The sequence below is a fragment of the Heliangelus exortis genome, chromosome 16 (assembly GCF_036169615.1).
Source record: "Heliangelus exortis chromosome 16, bHelExo1.hap1, whole genome shotgun sequence".
Taxonomy (NCBI): Eukaryota; Metazoa; Chordata; class Aves; order Apodiformes; family Trochilidae; genus Heliangelus; species Heliangelus exortis.
The window spans coordinates 16,120,443-16,143,888 of NC_092437.1; the positions used below are offsets into that span (position 1 = coordinate 16,120,443).

The 23,446-nt window shown below is 54.6% G+C and overlaps 1 protein-coding gene across 2 annotated transcripts; it reads left to right on the forward strand.

The window, feature by feature from the left end:
• Positions 1-2,295: 2,295 nt before the first annotated feature.
• On the forward strand, positions 2,296-23,320 carry NECAB3 (N-terminal EF-hand calcium binding protein 3). 2 transcript variants are annotated; one of them, XM_071760209.1, is made up of 13 exons: positions 2,296-2,646; positions 6,773-6,797; positions 8,103-8,211; positions 14,034-14,059; positions 14,402-14,499; positions 18,391-18,527; positions 18,714-18,835; positions 19,135-19,214; positions 19,597-19,650; positions 20,228-20,340; positions 21,707-21,784; positions 22,076-22,167; positions 22,760-23,320. In XM_071760209.1, the coding sequence occupies exons 1-13, from the start codon at positions 2,554-2,556 to the stop codon at positions 22,786-22,788; spliced, it is 1,056 nt and encodes a 351-aa protein (XP_071616310.1). In that variant the 5' UTR covers positions 2,296-2,553; the 3' UTR covers positions 22,789-23,320. The 2 variants fall into 2 exon arrangements, with proteins under 2 accessions (XP_071616310.1, XP_071616312.1); XM_071760211.1 differs by lacking the exons at positions 2,296-2,646; positions 6,773-6,797 and adding an exon at positions 6,873-6,980.
• Positions 23,321-23,446: the final 126 nt, after the last annotated feature.

Here is a 23,446-nt window from a genome sequence, read left to right on the forward strand (position 1 = left end):
GCTGCTCCACGTGAACCAAAGCACCATAAAAATAACCACCTTGCCTCCCAGGGATGATTCACGATGCAGCTGAAGGGCTTCCCTCCTGCTATTTTGAATCACAGATGCTTTTCTTCATCAGGTGAAGCAGACATGGTGCAGGAGATGGGCACCCTGCATGCATCCTCGTGGGTCCTTGGCTCCTGTTTGCTCCCAGCTCCTGTTCCCTGGCACTAATCCTGTAGGGACCATGTCCATCCAGCTCTGGAGCTGCCCGGTGGTGCCATCAGGCTGTGGTGGCAGCTCCACCACAATGCAAATACTGGAGCAGGTGGGCAGGCATCCTGTGCTGGGTGTGGATGTGCTGCTGAGCCCAGGCAGTCATGAGGGTCTCACATCCCTGTGCTGCAAGGTTTGGCCTTGGAGGAGTTGGGAGAGCCCAAGAGTAGGATGAGCTCTGGGACAGGCTGGCAGGGGCTAGGGTGGCAGCATCAGATGCTGACAGAGCATAAAGGTTGTAAGAATTTATACCTTTAATCTCATCCTGCTGGGAGGGTATGGGCAGGGTTTGGGGTTGGCGTTTTTTGTTCCAAGTGGGTGCTTTGTTCAATTCCTGCCTACCTGTGGTCTTTTGTCCCCATGACCTGGAGAGCGGAGCAGAGCCCTGGTGTCCACTGACAGCCTGGGCTGAAGCCATGACCCCTTCCCCATCAGTGGCTTTTGGGGTGTGCTTTGGAAGTACCCGTGGAAGGAGCTTGGGGTACCACTCCCTCCTGATGCTGTCAGAAGCTTTGACTTGGACTTTGCCTTCACTTTCCAGCTGCTCCTTCCCATCCTGGAACATGTGCTTGACTCTGAGGCATCCTGATGGAGACCAAGTGTGGACTTTAGCAACACAGGAGTGGAGAAAAGGCTTTGCTTTAGAATCATTGGATCATTTTAGTTGGAAAAACCCTTAAAATGATCAAGTCCAGCATTAATGCAGCACTGCCAACTCAACTCTACCACCAGACCATGTCCCTTTGCTGCACGGCAGTTCCACCATTACCCAAGCCCCTTCCCACACTCCCTGGTAAGACAGTCCTCTGTCCCCTCTGCTGCAGGGCCTCCTCTGCCTGCTTCTCTAGTAACTGCCTCCGTTTTAGTTTGATTTCATGATGGCCATGCTCAACAGCTCCAGCTCTGGGACCTCTTTCTGTGTCCCCTAGGGAAGGGGACATCTCTGTGCTGCATGGGCTGGGTGCACGTGCTCCCTGGAGCCCCCGCATGCCCCTGCCAGGTCCCAGGTGTACTTATTCTGTCTCTTTTCCCTCGTTTGCACAGGGAGCAGCTGGGAGATGGTAAAAATAACTAAATAACTGAGAAGCATCCTTGCAACTGCTGTGGGCTCAGCTTGCAGCCAGATATCCCTGGGGGAGGAGGAGAGCGAATTGAACTCCACGTGCCTGCTGCTCAGTCACGTTGGGCTGGGGAAGTGTCTTGGTTTGGAGACCTCGGTTCTGAGAAGCAGAGCTCAGCAAAACGGGTTGGCCTGGAGAGGTCCACGTAAAGAGAGAGGTGGTGCAGACGGAGGCAAGCCTGGCAGAGATTTTGCATCCAAGTCCAAGTGGTGCATGCCCCTCTTCCCAGGATACTCCAAGAGGGATGGGAAGGAGCCCCCTGACCCAAGAAGTCACTGCACTGCGTGTGCTATGGGAGCGGCATCAAGTTTTGCCCAGGCACAGCTTTATTGCGTTGATTTATTTGATTATAAGTCTCTGCTTTGTGAAAACCCTTGAGGACAGGCGGGGGTACAGGCAGGGGGGTCTCCTCTTCACGTCCACAGCCCTCTGCTGTGCCAAGCAGGGGTGAAGGCAGCTCCTGCCTCCTCCTCCTCCCCAGCCCATCTCCAGCTCCTGCAGCCCCCGTGGGGCAAGAAGCGCTTCCTACATCTGCAGCACTGTGGATGAGCGCTGAGGAGCGGGTACCACCGAGAAGTCATTGGAAGCCGCGCTGAGTGGCAGGGGACTGTGCCGGGGGCCAACAGCTACCACAGCCAAACCGGGACCAACTGGGCCGGGAGCCAACAGCTACCACAGCCAAACTGGGACCAACTGGGCCGGGGGCCAACAGCTACCACAGCCGAACTGGGACCAACTGGGCCAGCAAGGGACCACCGTGGGGGGCAGTGGAGTAAACTGAGACCAGCCCGGACATCCACCCAGTCGCCTGGGGACAGAGGTGTCCCGGCAGCCATCAACGCCACCACCCGCGGCCCTCAAAGCGCCGCCCCGCCCCTCACCCCTCCGCCAATGAGCGGCGCTGCCTCAGGTGCCAATCACCATCGGTGGCCAATCCGATGGCTGCGGGAGCGGGCCCTCAGCGGAGGTAAAGTTGCCCGGCGGCTGCGGAGCCGCTCGCCTGAGCGCCTCTCCTGAGCCCCTCTCCGCGTTGCTGAGCCGCTGTCCGCACTGCCCAGTCTCCGCGCTGCTCTCCCTGCGGCAGCGTGCGGGGGACACCGCGCCCTCAGGGCAGCTTTCAGCGCCCTACGGCACCGCACCCTACGACCGCTCAGCGCCCTTGCCCGTCGGGGCCATGATGGCGTGTGCCGAGCTGCTGGCCGTGTGCCTGCTCTCAGCCGACCGCGACCCCGCGCCCCGCCGCAAGCCGCTCCCCATTTTCCACGACGTGAGTACCGAACCCCCCGCGTCCCATCCCCGGGGCTCGCAGGACCCGGGCGGTTCCACCTCGAAGGGAGCCGTGTCCCGGCTGCACGTGTAGGGATGAGGACCCGCCTGCCTGGGCCGAGAAACCGAACCCAGGGGCCAAACGAGTGAGCTCTGTTGGTGCCTTAGTGTGAATCAAGGCGTGGGTCGTGATGTATTAAATAATCCTAAGTGTTATGTCTTTCCTTTGAATTGTGGGCTTCTCAGTGGCTAGAAATAGCCCAGCCCTTATCAGGAGCTGACTGTCGTGACTCCTGGAGCGGGAGCTGCGTCTGCTTGTGGCAGGAAAGCTGCGGGAGGTACCGTGTTGCTGTTGGAAGCCGCGGTATCCTGCAGGCAGAGCGAGTCGGGTGCCTGCTGCAGCCCCCGTCCCTCCCGCTGTCGGGGCACCGGGAGCCTCGGGGGGAGAAGGGCCTGTGGGGGGCTGCCAGGCTCCCCCGCGGCTCCGGGTGGCCCAGGGCAGTTGAAGATGCAGTGGTGACCGTGTCCCTCGTGTCTCGGCTTTGGCACGATAGGTCCTGGCACAGTGCTGCCCGTCACGTTGCGACCCCTGGAGCCCCGTGGTGAGGGGCAGCTGGGTGACCACCCCCCGTGCTGGAGCACATCAGAGCTGCTCAGCCCCCCACTCTGCTCCTGGCTGTCTTGTGTGAGCTGCAGGGTGCCTGGGTGTCGGGTGGGCAGTGTTTGAGTCTCTCTGGTGGGTCACCAGCCTTTGCCTCCCCCTGTCTGCTGCACCGCGGCAGTCCAAGCAGATGTGTGAGTGGAGCTGCTCCCCTTGCCCTGCCACAGGGATTGGGAAGGAGGCAGCAAACAAGGGTTAAAGGTGAGGGTCAGTGTGCTACCTTGGACCTGGACAGCCCCAGAGGTGCCAGCTGTCATCTCTGTCCTGTCCTGTTCTGGGTAATGCCATACTCCTGTGTCCCACTTCGTCCCAGAGGAAGAGAGCAGGAGACCTCGGGTAGCTTTTTGGGAAGCTGAATACCATGACTGGTTTGATCCTCTGCTTGGGAGACCACCTGGCATCACCAGGGAACAGCTAGAAAGTGGAGCTCCTTGGGCTGCAGTGATGCTTGCACCTTCCAGCTGGGGGTCAGGGTCTCTCCTGCTGTAGAGGGATTTCAGACTGCACGGCTCTCCAGCCAGTGTCATTAGCAGCACTAATTATTTGGAAGATGGCTGAAGAGGAGTTGGTGGTGACAGCCAGCTGTGTTCCAGCCCAGCTCCTCCCAGCACTCCCCAAGTCCCACATCTATCCCTTAGGGCCTCATTAAGACAATTAAAATGGGAACAGCTACTGGCTGTTTTCTGGGTTCTGGTGGCTTCCCTTCCTCTTCCCCGTGGTTCTCTTTGCTCCTGCCTCAGCTCCAGAGCTTGACAGGGTGTGTTTAATATCTCCTCTTCTGGGTCTGGGCAGTTGGCTGCTCTGCAGCTGCTGCCCCCCCCCGCAATGGGGTAGCAGGGTGGGATTCTGCCCCTCTGTAGTGGGGGGCAGCTGGTGGGATGCTGCCCCTCAGGCTGCCCATGACAGCTCCTGGGTGGCAGCTGCAGTTTCCCCTGGGCCAGAGCCACTGTTTCTGTACCCGCAGATCTCCTGCCTCCAGGAGAGGTGAGGAGGAGGGCTGTGCCTGAGCTGCTTTGCTGCAGGCAGGATGCAAACTGCGGTGTTGCTTTCTCAGTGGTTTCTCTGTGCAGACATCTTCAGCCTCTGGGAGGTTTGTCCTCCAGGCTGGGGCTTGGAGTTGGTTCACTCCCCTCTCAGGGTACCAAAGGTTCCCAAAAGGACAGCTCCTTGGCCACAGCCTGCATCAGCCTGCAGTGGGTGGATGAACACAGTGGTGTCCCCGGGGTGGCTGTCCCCTCCACAGCAGCTGGTGTGTCCCTGGCTGTGTGTCCAGCAGCCAGAGTTGCTGCAGGCAGGCAGAAGCCCCATGTCACTCCTTCTCAGGGAGTCTCTGTGTGGTTCATCCCCACACAAATGCCTGTTCAGTGCTTCCACATCAGTCCCAGCCTGTCTGCTGCTGCAGGTACTGAGTGGGGCTGCAGCTTCTTAGACCCAGGAGCTGGGGGCTAAAGGGAATGTCTGAGGCTCGAGGCAGTGTCCCTGTGTTTCTGACTGCCAGCCCCCCTCAGGAGTGCAAGTGAGGGACTCCCTGTAGGGAATCCCTGGGATGGGCTCTGGAGGCAGCAAGGAGCCTCACCATCCCTGTGGGACATAGAGCAGACATGGTCTCTCCTCACAGGGCTCTCACAGCTCTGCTGTTTGTGCCTCATTTATTTATTTTTGAGCTCCAGGCAGCTGCCAGGTGTGCTCTGGCAGGGTTTGCCACTGCACTGCTGGAGCATGGGATCTCCTGTCTGAGGGAGAGGCATCTGCTCTGCTTGCTGAGGTTCATGCTGATGCCAGGATGGGTTCACATGGGATTTAAGACCTTCTCAGCCCTGTTAGATCCCCCCAAAATAGTTCCCTGCCACTGAGCGAGGCCAACCTGGGAGTTGGAGATGTTGTCTGACCTTGCTTGAGTCTGCATTTCTTAAGTGCCTGGGTGACACTTGACTGCCTTTGGGATGAGCTACCTGGCTTAGGTGACATTTGGAGTCATAGAGATGTCATTGTGTGAGCCATGTGTCCCTCTGATGAGAGAGATTTCTGCAGTATTGAGTTTTTGCCTTGATGGGCAGTGGCATGCCAGAGGCAGGGAGCTGACAGGGTGGCACAGGCTGGTGGGACCCAGCAGAGCTGTCCCTGCATCTTGTGTGTGTAGCCCTGAGACCCCCTGATGCTCAAATGAAGCCTTTGGCCTGCAGAAAGTTTTGCTTTAAAATCCAAAGAAATCCCCAGTGTGGGGAAGCTGTAGGTTCTTATCTCAGCTGGTGGTGGTGAAGCTCCAAAGTGCTTCCAGTGAGCCCTGCAGGGTGTTCAGAGAGCTCCTGCCTTGCTTTCCTGCAAGGGGAGCAGCCGGGCCAGCTGGAAGCCTGTGTCCTGCAGGGATGGTTATCTAATACTGGTCAGCTCAGGGCTTGCAGCAGCTCAGTTGGAGCCTGCCTTGCTCAGAGGAGCATCCCCTGAGGAGGTGTCCCTGCTCCCAGTTTCAGCCATGCAGAAGAACCAGGGAGCTCCCTGCTGGAACCAGCATCAGAGTGCAGAGCTGGTGTGGGGGTGCTTTTATCAGCAGTCTCTTCTTTGCAAATGCATGGAAAACACTAGCCAACACTATAGCCAAGTCCCCTTTCTCCTTTTCCTGCCATTTTTAATTCCTGATATTTCCTCAGACCTTCAGATTGCTCCATCAACCAGGATGAATAAAAAGCATGATTAAAAAGAAGAAAGTTGCCACACACACAACTTTGTGTCAGCTCTGTCAGGATGTGCTGGTGAAAACCTTGTACTGTTTGGTCTGGTAAGATGCTCTCAAGTTTTGGGAATGATGCTGGCCCTCACTGGAGTAATCTCCAGGCCTTCTGATTGTTGTTGGTGAAAGAGGAGCCAGGCAGGGGTAAGAAGGCACAGCTGGGCCACAGGCAGAAGCCTCATGGTTGGAAACCTGGGCTGAGACCCTGAATTGGAGCAGCTCTCCAGCTGTTCTCTGAGGCAGAATTAGTTGCTGATTAATTCATTCATTAATTATTAATTACAGCTGGTGTGCATGTTGAGATGTTGGAGGAAGGATTGTTGTGAAAGGTGATGGCAAAGTGCAGGACAGGAGCTGAAGATGGTTGAAGCATCAGTGGTGGTACACAAAGTGCTCCCGTCATGGAGTGGTTTTGTGCTTCATGTCCTTTCATTTCAAGGGTCTGAAAAATTAAACACTTCCCATCACAAGGGTGTAGCAAAGCCCTTTCTGCTTCATCTCCCTCTGTGTTCTCTGCTCATTGTGAGTGTTGGGCTTGGGCAGGCAGTGGCTGCTCTGCACGGTGGGGACAAGAAATGGCTTCAGTTGTTTGCAAAGGGGAATTTGCCCAGAGCAGCCTGTGCAGCCCTAGCTGTGGGGGCTTCTCTGTGGCTCTGGGAGGTGTTTCTCCTGTGGTGGCAGTGCCACGTGCTGCCCTCCTTGCTGTCTCACTAAACCCTGTTGTGTTTTCTCTTGCAGATTTTCCGTCGAGCTGACAAGAACGGTGAGTGCTTTGTTCCTGCTGCTGCTTCCCCCTCCCTCCCTGGCTCTGGGCAAAGCAGCACAGCCCATCCCTGCTGGGGGGTTTGGCTGGAAGAGGAAAAGGGCAAGCAGCTCTCTGGTTGCAAGATGCTTTTCTCCTCTTTCCTGGAAGAGAAAAAGGCACTGGAGGAAAAAGCCTGGGGAGGTGGGCTCCCCAGTTCTCTGTCCATGCACTACAAAATCACAGAATGTTTAGGTTGGAGGAGACTTCTAAGATCCTAAGGCCCAGTCCAACCTTTGACAAACACCATAATCTTAACTACTAAACCATGTCCTTAAGGACCAGCTCCAAACACCTTTTAAATACCTACAGGGATGGTGACTCCACCCATGATGGAGCGATGGCCCACTGTCCTGGGCCATTCCAATGCCTGACAACCTTATCAGTGAAAAAATGTTTCCTAACATCCAGCGTAAACCTCCCCTGGTGCAGCTTGCATCAATTTCCCCTGGTAATTTCCTGTCACACAGGACAGAGCCTCTTTGGAGCCCTCCTCCTGCCCACACACACAAGGTCTCTTGGCTGCACTGCTCAAAGTGAGGCAGGAAGGCAAAACCAAAGCTGTGCAGGGGCCCAGGGGCCATCAGACTGTTTCTCTGCCCCTTACAAGATTTATTCAGTCTCTGCTCTCAGTCTGGGATTTACATGTGCCCCTGTTTGGGTGGTCCTGTTTCTGTGTGCCTGCTGGGGCCCTGGGTGTTTGAAAATTAGGTTCTGCTACCCCATTTTCAATTGGCACCCATAAACCAAGAAGTCCAAAATTAGAAGTTGTTACTCTGAGCCTTCCTTCTTCCTCTTGTGCTCTTCTCTGTGGTAGATTTCAGGCTTCAGGAAGCACTTTTGCTGCAGATCAAAATTTAGTCCAGGACCTGAAGTCCTGCACGGAGAGGAAGGAAAAAGCTCTTGAGTCAATGGGGAAATCTTTCCACAAAAGCTTGGTACTGTCCTCACAGTGTCCTCTTTGTAATGGGCTCTACAGTCATCCAAGTGCAGAGTCCTCTTGCATTTCTGAAAACCTGGCAGGGGGTTCTTTTGGAAGGGGCTGCAGTTCCCACCTGAGGTTCCAGCAGCAGTGGCCCTGCTTGCCAGTGCTCCTGGGTTTTTGACAGGGAGTGGTAGGACTCTGAGATCTCTTGCTCTCATTGTTATGCACCACACTCCCAACCATCCCACGCTCCCAGCAGAGAGGCTGCTGGGAGGCTTGCTGAGGCCTGTGTGCCTCTTTCTGCAGATATGTAATTATTTTTCCCTTTTATTTAAATGCAGATGATGGGAAACTGTCATTCGAGGAGTTCAAGAACTATTTTGCTGATGGGATCTTGAGCTCAGAGGAGCTGTGGGAGTTGTTCAGTGGCATTGACGGACGTCATTCAGAGTAAGTACCGTGGTGGCACAGAGGAGAGGAGATGAAAATGCTTGACTGGAGATGGACGACATTTGGAGGCGGGTGCAATAAATAGTCAGGGTGAGATAAACCTACCTCTTATAACATGCAGATCTTAGAACCCATTGAACACCAATCAGCACTGATGGTGAGAGAAGCCAGACATTTTGAGAACAGTCATTATCAGGTTTACTGGGGTTCTGTAAAAGTAAGCATCCATTTCAAATCACATCACATCATCTTAGTTTGACAAATGTAGTCCAGAAATACTCAACTCTGTGGAGCAGGTTGTGTGTCTGCAGGAGCATGTGGTGGTGTGAGGATGATGCACACAGAGACTGTGTAGTCACCTGCTTCTCCACTGCTCTCCCAGGGAACAGCTTTTCACTTGGGTAAGAGCTGCTTTTCACCACGAGTGGGCTCTGGGAGTGTAACTGCATTTAGGCCACCTGCTTTCAAACAAGCAAATCCCAAAGAACAGAAGTAATTGCACTTAGCCCTCTACTCACCGCTTGACTGATGCTGTCTAGAGGAGTCTGTTGGGCTTGGCTGTGTTTGTCATCCCAGGCTTTCAGATATCACTGTGGCCTTGCAGGCCTACCCCCTGCCTTGTGTGTGTTGGCACTGGAGAAACTGCCTGTTGGTATTTAAATGTCTGGAGGCTGCCCATCCAAACAGGAGAGTGCTGCCTGGGGAGAAGGTGGCTGCAGCTTCCTCTTGGTCTTGTGCTGCAGGCTCAGCTCTCGCTTCTGCCACTTCCCTGGCACCCCAGGAAACATCTCCAGCCCCTTTCTGATGCCCTGGGCTAGGGCAGAGCTTGTGCAGGTCCTGCCCAGGGAGAGGTAACTCAGAGAGGTAACTCAGCTGCACATGCTGGTCCCAGGGCTTTGTAGGGAGCCAGGGCAGCAGCACAGAGGGCCTGTGCCATGCCAAGATATCAGCAGCCACCAAATGCCACCAAGAGTGGATACTTGGTGGTCCCTGGCTGCAAGTCCCCACACCGTCCACTCAGGACTAAGGGAGTGGGGATGATTGATTCCTGCCACGTGTCAGGGTGGTGGGTTTAGGTGATGTCTCTGCATTTGTGAAAGTCCAGAGAGGTGGGCTGGTGTGTACAGTCTCTGATACCATTTTATTTTAAGCCTGGCTGCCTGGTGCTGCCTGTCGTGCTGGTTATGCTTGTTGGATGTGGGCAACAGGAGGTGTTTCCTGAAAATCTCTCTCTCTCTCTTTGGCCTGTGACCACAGGGAGTTGGCAGTGACTTGTTCCTTTTCCTCTGCAAATGCTGCTTTTCTCTCACTCATTTTGGCCATATAATACTGCTGGAAAACATGGGGTGCAGCAAAGCAGAGAGTTTTAACTGTGCCTGTCACTGCATGGTAAAGATCTCCTGGTTTACCACTGCTTTCAGGTTGGGTTTCTTTTTTCTGTCCAGAGCAGATAAACAGGACTGACTGCAGGGTTCTGTGCAAGCAGGGGCTCTCTGAGAGCCCTGCACAGCCCTGTCTGCAGTGGTGTTTGCAGTGGTGTTCTCCATCCCTCCTTAGCTGTGATGACAGTGAAGTAGCTATGACAACGTGGCAGTTGCAGCGCTGAGCTGGTGACATCCATTAGCAGCGTGTTGGGTCCTTGATCTTTGAGAATGGACCCTGTGGACAGAGCTGGTTTCCACATTCCTGCATTCAGTCACTTGGAGCAAATGTAGGAGACACAATTCCTCCAGCCCTGTGAGGGTGCCCTTGTTTCTGCAGGAGCAGAAGGTGAAATCCAGCCCTGAGGAGAGGTTCTTGTTTGTCCCTGGCTGGGACGTAGTCCATGTGTGCATGGGACAGCCTCAGAGGAAGCAGGTGGGAGTGGGACAGGACACAGAAGGTGACACCAGCTTCATCACCAGGTCCTGGGGCAGGAGGAGGAGGTGGCACCTCCTGGAAAGGGAGCCTGGTGCTCAGATTATTTTATAAGAGGCATTCTGCTCTGATTCCGCCCCTGCTCTGATCCTGACCCAGAGCTCTCCTCCCAGCTGCCTGCTTGCCTTGTGCTTGCAGGAACTTAATATTTTAGAGAGAAGGCTGAAATTTGCTGCCAGATTCAAGAGTTATTATCTGAGGTAATACTCAAAGTATTACAAAGCCAGAAAGCAGCTACAAGCTCTAGAGACATATCTGGTGTGCTTCTTTAATGTCCCATAGCCTGTTTTTTTTTAAATTGCATTTCTGAAAATGGTTCAATTTTATCTTTAGACTACCTCCTTGCTCAAATTCTTTGACATTTAAAAAGAATATGTTGAAACCAAATTCAACTTTATATTGCAGTTTGGTAGGTACAACAACTACGTCCACCATTTCCTTTGGCTTGTCAGAAAGCCCCACGTCAGCTCTGGCAGTGGTGCAGAACAGAAAGATTCATCTTCCAGGAAAAGTGCATTTTCACCCCCTGGAATTGCTGTGTGAGAGAAGTGACTGGAGAGATCCAGTGCTGTGTGTCTGTGTGCAGCCCAGCAGATCCCAGGGTCTCGTGGGGACAACTGAGTGGGGAGTTGGTTCCAAAGGGCCTTGACTGAGCATTGTTGTGTTTAGGTTGCATGCTCTTTGCAAGGCACTGCAAAACCTGCCTGGGGAAGTTTTGGGTGGACCTCATGTGTCTTTCTGTCTTGCAAAATTTAGCAAAATAAGGTCTGGCAACTCTTCCTTTCTTTTTAAATGTAAGGTCAGAGGGTGGTGGCAGGAACAGGGTACAGACTGCCCAGAGGCTGTGGCTCTGTCCTTGAGGCACAAGTGACAGAGGTGGGACTGCTGACCTGGTGGTTTTTAAAAACTCTCAGTGCAAATAACTTCAAGCTTTTGATTCTGTCAAAGAAGGGTCTTGTCTGAGCTTTCCCTCTCTCTAGACAGACTCAGAGCCACAGCCTGTCTGTGAGTGATGGAGAGTGAGTAAAACATGCTGGGTCACACTGGAAAGGTTTGGAAACAGATCTGTGATGGCAGCAGAGGTTCCCAACATGATAAATGATAAAAATAATAATAAAAATATCCCATCTGCTTTGCTGAAGGTGATTGTTGTTTTCTTGCATAAATTCCAGGCACATTATGACAAAATCCCAATCGCATAATGATGACAAGATCCTTCATCATCACTTCAAGCTTAATTACAGTTAATCAGTGGTTTGAGCACAGTCAAAATACAGCTATGTGGGAATGTAAAGAGTCTCAGGATGAGTGCTTTGGAAGCAGAGGATGGCTCTTCTCTTGGAGTGGGGAAGAGGTTGGCAGGGAGAGGAATGGAGCAAAGCCCTGCAAAATGGCTCAGGATTTGACATGCATGTTCTTTTACATCAGCTCCTTCTGGTTTCTGGTATGAAGTAGTTCTCCTGGTGTGGAAGTGGAACTGTGTGTCCTGTGGCTTGTTTGCTGTGCTCTGTCCTGCCCCTTGCTGCACCCTGGGGGTGTGGAAGGTGGGAGAAGGTGGCTGTGCTGGGGAGGGAGCAGATCTTCCCACTGGACAGCTTCTAGAGAGCTGAGTTTTGCCACAAGATCTTGCTGATGAATTCAATGTTTAACTGTTTGGTGCTTTAGTGATTTAAAACGTTTGCTTTTAAGCAGCAGTCATGATAGAAAGAGTTCTTAATAACCCCTGGCCTCTCCTTAGAAGGTTGGTGTTGATTAGACCTGAGATGGAGACGGGCAGTGGGCTGAGCTCATGGCCCCTCCTTCCTGGTGAAACCAGTCTCAGGTTCTCCCTGGGGACAGATGCAAATGCCTGGGTAGCGCATGCTTTAGGTGTTTCACTGTGTGTTTTGTTCTGTCATGTCCATATGTCTTTTGTGATTTTTATTTTGCCCATCTCTTGGATGGGAACCAGTGGCTGCAGTTCTTACTCTGGGGTATGGGTCTAACAGGTACTGATGCAGATGCTGTGGTGCCAGGCCTCATATGGCAGTGCAGCAGTGCAGAGCTCTGCAGTCTCCAGGCAGCTTTCAGAAATAAGTGGGGAAAAAAAACTAGGAATGAGCAAGACATTTTGCCAATTGTAATTTGTGCTTCAAATCCCAGTCAGCTGATCTAGCAGAGGTGGGGCTGGGTGCACAGGGCTTCTCAGAGGTGGGATCAGCAAAGTTTGATAGAGTGAAGCTGGCAGAAGAAGAGGCTGTGGTTTTTCTGATTTTTCTGTATTTTGTCTCAAGGGAAATACTGTCTTTTTAATTTGCTTTAAAAAACTGTCTGCAGTGCCAGGACAGTGTGCCAGAGCCCTGCCTTAATCAGCTCCTGTGGTACATGTTTGAAATAGATGGGCCAAATCACTTCCTAAAACTGCCTTTCTCCAGAGCCTGATGCAGCTAGCTTAGCAGAGGGGTCTGCAGTCCCCCTGCCGTGGGTTGGTGATGATGTCTTGCACCAAAGTATTTTTTATTATTTGAAGCACTGTCTGTTATTAAAGTACACAAAGTGGAAGCCCAGCAGAAAGACACAAACCAGCCTTTGATGTCTGGGGGGTAGGAAAGCTGTAGGAAGGCTTTGCTGAAATTATTACACCTGTTCCTGACCTGACGTTTTGGACCCTGCACACTCTCCTTTAATTTTACTTCAGGGTGTTTTTGCCCCTGTGAGCAGTGTCAGAGGCTGGACAGGGCTATGTGGCTGTGGTTTGATCACCCAGGGCAGCAGCACTGCAGCCAGCCTCTTGCTTGGAAACCAGCAAGCTCGAGGTATCGCCAGTTCCCCCATGTAACACTTAGAAAACTCTCATGCTCTCTTCCACTTTCCCAATCGGTGCCAATGGTTGTAATCATTTAGGGGATTTGGAGACAGCAGAATGTCTGGAGCAGAGGTTGATTTGGGGCATTTCCCTGGAGGTGATGCTGGCCATAGCCTCTGCTCTGCCTCGGAGGATTTTGCCACCTGAGGAGATCTGACAGCTTCATGTGAACGTAGGATTCTGCTTGACATCCCCTCCCCAAAACATGTAGCTGTTTCTGGATGTTTCCTTCCTCTCCACCCCAGCAGTGCCTTTATCAGCAACTGGAGGGCCCTGCCCAAGCCCTGCTGGGATGCCAGCATTGATTCTCCAGTGCATTGCTCTCTGTTACTGAGAGGGGTGAGGAAATGGCCCCTGCCTCCAGGTTTTTGGACCCTGATCCCTGCTTCAGTGGCTTTCACAGCAAGAACAGTCCTTCTGGTGGGCTGTGAAGCCATCCAGCCCCTGCCCTGGGACCCTGAAGGCAGTCCCACATCACTCAGGCTCTGGAGGCAGGAAGAGGAGGAGCAGATGAGTGGAAGATGAGGGTGCCTGATGCCATGGTGCAGGGAAGAGGGGGAACCTGGGCTCAGGCCAAGGGGGGCATGAGGAGGGAGCCCTGGCTGGATGCTTCCCACCTTTGGGAGAAGAGGTTGGGTTGAAGAAGCATCTTCTGTGGCTCCTCAGCTCCAGCGTTTGGAAGCCCATCCAGCTGCCAGCCCAGGATGCCAGCTCATGGTGGTGCCTGCCTCCCTTGACCCCATCCCAGCCCATCCTTCTCACAGATGTTTTTCCAGGAGATTTTGGTGGAGCACCTTTGCTTGCTCCTCCAGCCCCTGAAGCAGAGGTGATGCTCTGCAGCTCTGCCTGGGTGCTGCAGGTGCTGGGCATGGCTCCAGAGCTGCTGGCAGCTTTTATAATAAAAAGCTCTTTGTGCAGCTTTGTATTTTTTTAATAGAGCTTTTGAAAATACAAGGTAGGACCAGTAAATCCTCTGGTGCTCAAGACCCTGCTCACTGCAATTGTTTCTCCCATACCATCGTCACTGTCTAACAAGACCTTGTTCCTCTATTTCTTGCAGTAACGTGGACACAGAGAAATTGTGTGGTAAGTAGAGGGATATTCCTGCCTTGGAGGGCTTCTTCTCATGAAGGTCTGTGATGGGGCTTTGTGCATGTCTGACCTGGGGGGGACCAGGCAATCAAATGGCATTGGCAGTCCCTGAATCCCAGCACAGAGGGTATCATCCATGCTTTTCCCAAGGTGAGAGAACATTTTGTCCCTGGGGATAGAAATGGGCTTCATTTCAGCTGAAGGGGGAACATGGCTCTGGAGAGGGATGAACATGTGCCCCTGCAGTGCTGGGTTGGGTGTGGGAAGCAGGAGGTGCAGGGCAAGCAGAGTTGGAGATGCTGGGGAAGCTCACCATGGCCTTCTCTTCTGCTTCAGATTATTTCTCAGCATATCTTGGAGAATACAGGAATGTGTTTTCTGCCCTGGAAGCCCTTAATGCTGCGGTCCTGGCAGCCATGGACAAGACCAAGCTGGTAGGGATGGGACCACGGGAGGGCAGGGAGGGTAACAGAGGCTGTGATCTCAGGTGCTGGGTTAGTGTTAAATGTTGGTGTTGTAGGCAGCAGATGTGGTACTTCCCAGGGCTGCCTCTGCATTCTTCAGTTGTCTCCACATGCAGCACAGCCTGCAGGGTGCTGGAGGAGGAGAAGGAGGGTTGAGCTCTGGAGGTATCATCTTCCTCACAGAGAGCTCTGGCAGCTGTCATTTCAATAGCTCCTTGCAGACTACTTGCAGGGTCCTGCCTGAGGATGCTGTTTCTGATAAGCTGTGTGTTGTGTCTCTGAGCCAAAGCAAGAGTTTTTCCACACATGGGGACTCCAGGATTGAAACAGCTCTGGCCTGACCCAGCAGCTTCTGCACAGCTCAGCCTTTGCTCACAGCCACAAAAACTGTCTGCTGGGGGGCAGGAGGGATGATGTGGGGAACAGCAAGAAGGTAGAAAATGAAATTCACTGACTTCCAGCCTTGGGCTGAGTTCATCCCTGTGGTGAATGCTCTCTCTGCAGCTTGTACTGATGGGAGGCAGATTGGAGGCTGCTCATTAGTGCAGGCAGCCTCCTGCTTTGTGAGCCCCCCTGCTTCTGTGCTGCAGAGCAGAGGTCTGCAGTGCAGTCTTGTGGGCCAAATACGGTCCCAAAAAAGCAGTGGCCAGACCCTCCTCAGGTCCTTGGCATCTGAAATACATTAAATGGTTCAACCATGTGGTTGGGGCCGCTGTTGATTCCCTGCCCTAGCATGACATTTTCCAAATGGATGCAGAAGGGTGAAACAGCTTTTGGGACTCTCTTGAGGTGGTTATTTCCAGCCCTCTTTCTGGTGCATTCCCCTGGGCATGCTGTGTTTGATGAGGCAATAGACAGGAGGCAGCTGGCTCAGGGCATGCAGCACTCAGCTGAAATCCTGATGTGTCTGTGTGGGATCCTCCTCTGCCCCTGTGGGGTGTTCTGGGGTGTTCTGTGGCTGGGAGGGTGAAGAGTGCTCTGCATGGTGAGCTTCAGAGTTGAGTCTCCTCCCAGCATGGCCTGCCCTGGGTGGTTGGGTTCTGGGGGATGGCAGCCCAGACTGGTGCCTGTGGCTGTGTTTTCTGGGGGTGTAAGGACTGTGCTGGGCTGAGCTGCCAGGCTGGGGACAGGCTGAGCATGTGCCCTGCAGCTGTGACACAATGTCAGCTGCCTGCTCCTAGGGTTAGACTCAGGGTTAGGCCCTCCTCAGGGTGTGTGTTCAGAGGCTTGGGGGGTGCTGGGGTTTCTCCCAGCCCATTGAAGGGCAGCAATGTGGCTGAGGAAGCATCCACCCCCCTACAAGAAGCTGTGCCCACATATTGAGGCTGTGGGGCACCCAGCCAGCCCTGGTGGGGGTCAGGAAGGGTGCAGCAGGGTGGGAGCACCTTGTTAAGTGGATCCAGGTGGCTGCAGAGGCTGCTTGCTGTGGGAAGTTTCCCCTGTGTAGAGGCAGAGGGGACAGCATCTGGGTTTGGAGCAGCTCCCAGGATGAAGGGGGCTGTGCCTGGCAATGTGGTGGGTGAACAATGTCCCCGTTCTGCTCTGCCCCAGGGGGGACTTGCTCCCTCACTCATGTTCCTCACCTTTCTTTTTCAGGCTTGTCCTGGGCAGGTTTGGGTGGGTTGTGCCTTGGTAAGCAGGGGATGTGTATGGGCAAGCACAGAGTGGGGATTTTGGTGCCTTTCATCTTGGGAAGGTGGAGATGAAGGAATGGGCAGGGGGAGGGCAGGGTCCCTGCCTGGGGTCCCTACCTCTTTTATAGAGCAGGAAGGCTTGTGGGAGCAGGTGGGATGCTTTGTTGGGATGAGCCTGGAGAGGAGGCAGAGCTCCAACAGCTCTGGCAGCTTCACTGCCATCCACTTCCTCTGGCAGAAAAATGAGATGAATTTTCCAGCAGGGATGAAACCCCATTGGCAGCATGGCTGAGGGGTGGAGGGCTCTGTTCACCCAGGGGTGGGGTCTGTGGCCACTCTGTTCACCCACTCCAGCACAAGCACAGGAGAGTGCTGAGGAGCAGAGCATCCTCCCCATGTGCCTTCCCCTCCTGGTCAGCCATGGCTGTGCCAGCAGTCCCAGGCAGGTACAGCTCTGGGATGGGGCTGGTGGGTTAGCTATGGCATAGAGGAACCAGAAAACCATGTGGGGCTCAAGACCCTCCCTACTTAGCCCCCCAGGAACAGATTTCTGGCACCAGCAGAAGAAGAGTTGCATTCATGTGCTTTTGTGCAGGGCTTCTGCAGTTCAGGATCCTCAGTTCTCCTGTGTGTTGGTGAGAAATGCAATAGGAATTGGAAATATTTGACCTGGCTGATGTGGTAGCATTGCTGGACTCTTATTTTGGACATGAGAGAGGAAGTTCATGGTGCTCAGGGGAGTGAAGGCAGCCTGGATCCTGGTCTGTGCCACAGCCTTGGGGGCATGTTAGGACACCACAGGCAAGGCAGAGGTGACTGGTCCCGTCTGTCTAATCATGTTGTGAAGGAAAGAGGTTGACCTCATCTGATAGATGCTCCTGTGGAGCATTCAGCCCTTCTGCATCATGTGGATTCTCTTGCCTTGACGTCCCCGTGCCACCTTGCCAGTCCTTTCTCTCTTAGTGCTCACAGTGATGTCTGTGTCCCTTGAGCAAGGAGCTGGTCGTGGGGAGAGCAGTCTGCTGTGACAGCTGGGCTTTCCAGCTGCTTCCCCCCTGCAGCCCCTGATCCTTTTATAATCATCTGCTAAGCTGAGTCAGTTCACTAAAGCAGCTGCAAAGCCAGGTGAGTTCTTTTCTGACTGTTCAGTGAGCTGAATTGTCTCCCTGAAGCACCAAATGTCCTTTATACCCAAATTACAGAGAGCAGATTCAGTTCCCTGGTTTTCAGTAGCTCATCCTGTCACCTGTTCTCAGCTGCTTCAGTGCCAAGATCAGAAATCCCCTCCCATAGTGAAGTTGCTGCAGTGCAGGTGCTTTGTGGACCTTCTCCTTCCCAGCTGGTTCCTCCCACCCCTGTGTCACCCTCCTCTGTGGCACCTCAGGGGTGCTGGTTCACTGCTGGAAGGAGTTTTCCTGCCTGCTGGAGCAGCCCCTGCCTGTGCTGGCAGCTGCAGGCAGAGTGTTTGGGGCACAGCTTTGCTGCAGTGCTCCAGACAGGTTCAGCCTCCAGGAAGGAGTATCGGAGCTCTGCTGGCAACCAGCTGGACCCAGACAGTATGGCCTGAAGTCCCAAGCACCAGCCCTGCTTGTGCTGCCAGCCTGATGGGGGTTACACTTACAGTGTCTGATGGTGGGTAGGCACAGAAACAACCCAGAGTATAAATGAAAAGCAGTTTTATTCCTGCAGCAGTGCAGGGGCTGGGGCTCTGCGTGGAGCAGGCAGTGTTTGGGAGGCTCTGAGAAGCACATCCTGGCTCTGCGTGCTGGAACAACACATCCTGACCCATGGCTTGGTTGCCTTCTTGTCAGGATGCACGGTGGCCCCCTCATTCTCCCCTGACCCCCCCAGACCCCACCTTTACACACCCAGCACTGACACCCATGGGGCACACGTGGCACTGGTGCAGGGAGGAGGGTGGTGAGCAATGGGCACCCAGCCTGTGGACCTGCTGGGCACCCCTGGTGGGCTTGCAGGGCCATTGGTCACATTTGGTGGGTGACATGGTGATGGGCTGTGGAGTAGCCCTGAGCACAAGTGCACGTCACAAATTCAGCTGGGCTCTCTTCCTATGCTTGGCACTGTCTCCCTGGAGAGAGGGGGCATAAGACCCTGGATTGGATCCACCCTGTTGGGTTTATTGAAGGGCCAGCCCCTTCCAGGTGCTTCTCTGCTCCCCCTGCACAGATCTGGAGGCATCTGACACATCCTCTCCCCTTCCCCACAGAGGTATGAGACGTCCTCAAAGATGGAGCAGTTCCTGACCCGTTTCCTGCTGCGGGAAACCATGCACCAGCTGCAGTCCCTGCAGACCTCCCTGGAGTGTGCTGTGGACACCGTGGAGGAGCAGGCAGGACGGGAGAGGTGAGGGGGGGGGGTGCTGCTCCCCTCCCCACCACTGCTCCCGTGGGTTGCATTGTGGGACAGGATTCGTGGGTGCCCCTGGGAGGGACATCTGGGAGCAGGATCTGCCCTTTCCAAGCCTACTGTGAGGCTGACTCATACAGGGAATGGCTTCAATCCCCACTTTTTTGTATTTTGTTCTTTCAGAAAAGGTGTAAAGAAATCGGAGACCTCAGTTGGGCTGAGGTCAGGGAGACGATGTGGGCGCAGAGCACAGAAGAACATCTGTCTGTCTCCTACAGACCCCTATTCTGGGATGCTCACAACAGGTACCTGCAGCAAGACCATTCCTTGGGGTGGGGTCTTCGCCTGTCTGGATTGAGTGTGGGAGCAGCAGCAGTGGGGGCTTTTCTGGGACAGAGCCTGGACCATCCCACCCAGGTGCCAACTGGAGCTTGGGTGGGGTGGGGTATCTCTTGAGCAGTGGGAAAAGTTTCAGGAGAGAAACGAATCAGTTTATTTAAATCAGAGGTTTAGAAGCTTCTGTGGTTTTCTGGGTCTTGTGCAAGCTTTTGCAATGAGAAAAGCAAACTTTTGTGGTGACGTCTCTCTGACCTTCCCCGTACAGCCATTTGTGTCAAGGACAACAGCCAGTGGATGGCACAGATCAATCGGCTCCAGCATCTCCTCGAGAAACTGGAGTGCAAGGTCTGTGGTGGAGGGGGGGTGGGCTTGGGGTGGGCAGGTGGGTGCTGGGACCTCTCCCCATGCCAGCAGCCCTGGTGCTGGGTCCTGCCATTATTACAGAGCTGCACCCACCCACCAGGCCTGGCATTGTGGAGCTGCCCCCAAAGCCCCCTTCTCCCCTCAGCTCTGCAGCCCCTCCCCTGCCTTCTCCATGGTCTGTTGCTGATGGCACAAGTCAGTCTGGACCCAGTGAGCCCCATGGATGTGCAGGTCACGTCTCTGTTCTCCCCCAGCTACCCAAAGGAATGTCCCCAGAGCAGTACCCATCTGTCACCCTGCCACCTTTTATCTTGTTGCAAAGTTGTCCCAGTCGTGCTGATTTTTCCCATGGTGTTACCTGCAGAGCCCACGCCTGGAGCCTCTGAAGGAGGAAGCTATGTGTAAAGGAAGAGATGAAGTGAGTCCTTGCCCTGCTCCTTGTTTGCAGGCAGCCCCAGGGGTCTACACACCTCCCCTTCCTCACACACACAAGTGCTCACACAGTCCTTCTGCCCCAAGCCACCTGGGTGAGCTGATGGGGCATGGGCCATCCACGGGACAAACACAGCTCCAAGGGGGCCCCCAAAGCCTGGGCAGTGCCCAGACCAGCTGGGAGGAAGGCAGCACTCCACTTGTGAGTGCCCAAATGCCTCAGGTTTGCTCTGAGCACCTGCAGACCATCCAGAGCCTCAGTGAAGGGGTCCAGAGGCCCCTTTCTGCTTGGGGCTAGACACAGGGAACTTCAGCAGGCCCAAGGCAGGACCCTGACACTAGGGCTGAAGCATCTACTTCAAGGTATGGTCCTTGTTGTAAAGGCAACCCTCCCAGGCAGGAAGAAGCCACTTTCTGTTGGCATTGTCCCCAGCATCCTGGTGCCATCCCCATCTTGGAGCTTCCCCTGTGGTGCTGTGCTTGTCACTGCTTTGTCTTGCAGCAGGGTGGGAGCAGGGGGGGATGGGACAGATCAGTCCCTGATGCCACTCGTCCCTTTGCAGCACATCCTGGTGGCCAAGAGGCAGATCTCAGTGGCCATGGGCAGCATCGAGGAGTTCCACCAAGCCTTCAGGTCCTACACGGAGGGCACGGCGGGGCAGAGCAGCTGCCTGCAGTACGTCTGGCAGGGGACAGGCTGGTTGGTGGCAGGGAGGAGCACGGCACCCTCTGGGGCACCAAAGTGGGGAGTGCTGGTCAGGGTGAGGGTGGGCTTGGCAGGCAGAGGTTGGACCTTGCAGAGAGGATGGAGCAGTCCCAGAGCTGCAGCAGTCCCATCTCTTGCAGGAAGCATTTGTTGCCAGCATGGGCCAAGTGGGGTGGGTTTTATTCCAGCAGGAATGGCCGTGGCTCTGCATGTGTGAGTGAGTGCATGTGTTCCTCCAGCACTGAAGGATTTTAAAGGGGGGGAAGGGCAAGAGAGAGCCCATCCTGGAGCATGGCTCTTCTCAGGTGTGAGCAGTGCTGGGGGGAGCAGCCCTCAGCACCTGGAACTGACCCCTGGCAGAGCCAGGGCTGCTCCTCACCACTGCTCTTGGGGCTCCCCATAGAGCTGAGGATGGAGCTCAGTGACATGCCACTGCAAGCCTGTCCCTGGAGGTGGCACAGCTGCTCTTCCAGAGGTGCTTTCCTTCTCCCACAGCAGCTTTCAAGCTGCTTACAGTGGGAAATGTTTGTGCTGTTCCCATTTACAGTGTCATTTTTCAGCTCTTGAGTTCCAACAGCACAGAACTGTGTTTTCAATCCAAACAAAAGAGACTTGTTTTGAAATGTGTGGCAGGGAGAATGCAATCTTTTTTTCCTTGCAAATTGATGGGCTTTTCTGTCATGAGAACACTTGAGTAGACAGCTGGGTAGTGTTGCAGGGGCAAGCTCTCCATCTGAGTGGCAAGCTGGGGCAAAGCTTGGGGAGATTCTACTGCACTGGCTCACACCAGGGAATTGCAAAGCACGTTGCAGCCCCTGCATGGGGGGATGCAGCCTCTGAGCTGCTGGGTGACTTCCTTTGCTGTCCCCTCAGGGCTTGGTCACTTCCAGCAGCCCTTAAGCTATTTTTCTGGTGAAACAGCATCCCTGTGGGGGCAGCGAGCTCTGGGTTTGTGCTGGGCTCTCAGCTCCTTGTACTTGTACCTCAGTTTCTCTCCATGTGAGGCACAAGGGATGAGACACCAGCCAAAGGGCTGGTAGAATGAGCTCTTTTGTGTGGCTGTGTGCCACAGGGCTAGGAAATATTTCATGAAACACTTCACATGCTGCTTTCTGGGCAGCAGCAAGGACCAGTGTTGGGTCCTTGGGGGAATTGCAGCATTGAAGGATGTTGGGTTGGGGATGCCCTGGAGCTGTGTGTCTGCATCCAGGCTACTCCATGGTAGCCTGGGGGTGAGGCTCTGGTGCAGCCCTGCGCCCCTCACTCCTAGGCCTGGGAGGACTGGCATGGCTGCAGTGGGTCAGGTCCTGTCTCAGGGTCACTCCTGTCCCCACAGTGTGTCTGCCTGCAAGCTGAGGGACGAGGCCTGCTTCATCCTTTATGAGTTTTGGCAGGACGTGGCTTCGTGGAGAAGGTTGGAGATGTTCCTTGTGTGGGGTTGGGTGCTCTGGGTTGGGTTTCCTCTCAGGGCTCCACCAGGACCCCACTGCTTCCCCTCCTTACTGCAGGCTGCTCAACCCAGTTTCCCCCAGGGCTGTTTGCAGGGGAGGGGGTGAAGACCCTCATAAAGGGTTTGGGGAGTGGGGTGAGAGTGTCTGTCCTGCTCCAGTGGGTGTGGAAGCAGCCCTGTTGCCCACGCATGGCAGGGGTCCTGGTGCACAGCCACGAGGCACACACTGGGCTCAGCCCCTCCTCTGTTTTACAGCCACTTGCAGTCCAGCTGCAGCAAGACTTTCCAGAGAGCTATCATCACCTTGCTGGAATCCCCAGAGCTGCTGACCACCATGCTCTTCCCAGGTGAGGGGGCTGCAGGACCCTTCCCACTCCCACACTGCTGCTCCAGGCTCTGTGCAGAAGGTGGGAGCAGTGTGGGGAACAGGCACCTTGGCTCCTTCCAGAGTAGAAGGTTGGCCTGGAGGTGACCTAAGCTGTTGGTTTTTGGGCCTCCAGCCAGGACAGCCAAGCAGCTGCTGTCACTGCCCAGGTAACAGATACCCATGGAACCCCAGACTGGTTTGGGTTGGAAGGGACCTTAAATCTCACCCACTGCCACCCCTGCCATGGTCAGGGACACCTCCCACAGCCCAGGGTGCTCCAAGCCCCATCCAACCTGGGCTGGAACACTGCCAGGGATGGGGCAGCCACAGCTTCTCTGGGCACCCTGGGACAGGGGCTCAGCACCCTCACAGCTCCCTGGCCACCCCATGCTGGGGCTCACCCATCCCCAGGCCATGCCCTGGAAACACTCCCCATGTAAGGGATATGCAGGTGCCACAGACCTGCAGAAAATCCTTCATTGGCCCCAAGCAGGCCCAGATCCCCATCTCTGCCACCCTTCCTGTCCAACACCAACTGCTCATCCCTTACCCCTTCTCCTCTCTCTCCTCAGCATCCTGGTGGATCATGAACAACAACTGACCCTGGGCAGTTACTCCCAAGACACTGCTTGCACGTGGAAGAATGCAGAGCCCTTGGCACAGCCACATCCACTGCTCGTGTCTGTCACCTCCCTCTCCCTTGTCTCCTCTTGTGGTCCAGCAGAGGCTGCCTGCCCATTGTCTCTGGCAGTGTTTTACCCTCATGCTCTTTTCATGTTAATTTGTTTATCCCCCCCCCCCTCGCCCAGCCTGGCTCTGTGCTGCCTAGGGGAGTAGGTTACTCCCAGCAGTGCGGTGGAAGTGGTGGTGGGGGTGGGAGTCTGAGCCTGGGGGGGTGCACTGGGCCAGCTGCTGCAACCCAGCAACCTTCAGTCCTTCTCACACCCCAGCTCCTCTTCCTCCCAGCTCTGAGGAGAGGGAGTTGGGTTGCCTTGTAATTGACTGTGAATAGTGTTTTATAGAAAAAAGTTACTGACCTATTTTTGGCGCTGCCATTGCAGTGGCTTTAAGTCCACCCTGGCTGTGCACACTCCTACCCCCCCCCACAAAAAAATAAACCACTGTGCACCTCCCAGGAAGGTGAGCATGGGGTGATTGCTCTCTTGCTTCATCCTGCAGCTCAGCGACCATAAATGAGCCTTGGCCCCAGTTCAGTCCAGCTAGGCAGTGGCAACAAAGTTAGGGGTGGGTGTCAGTGG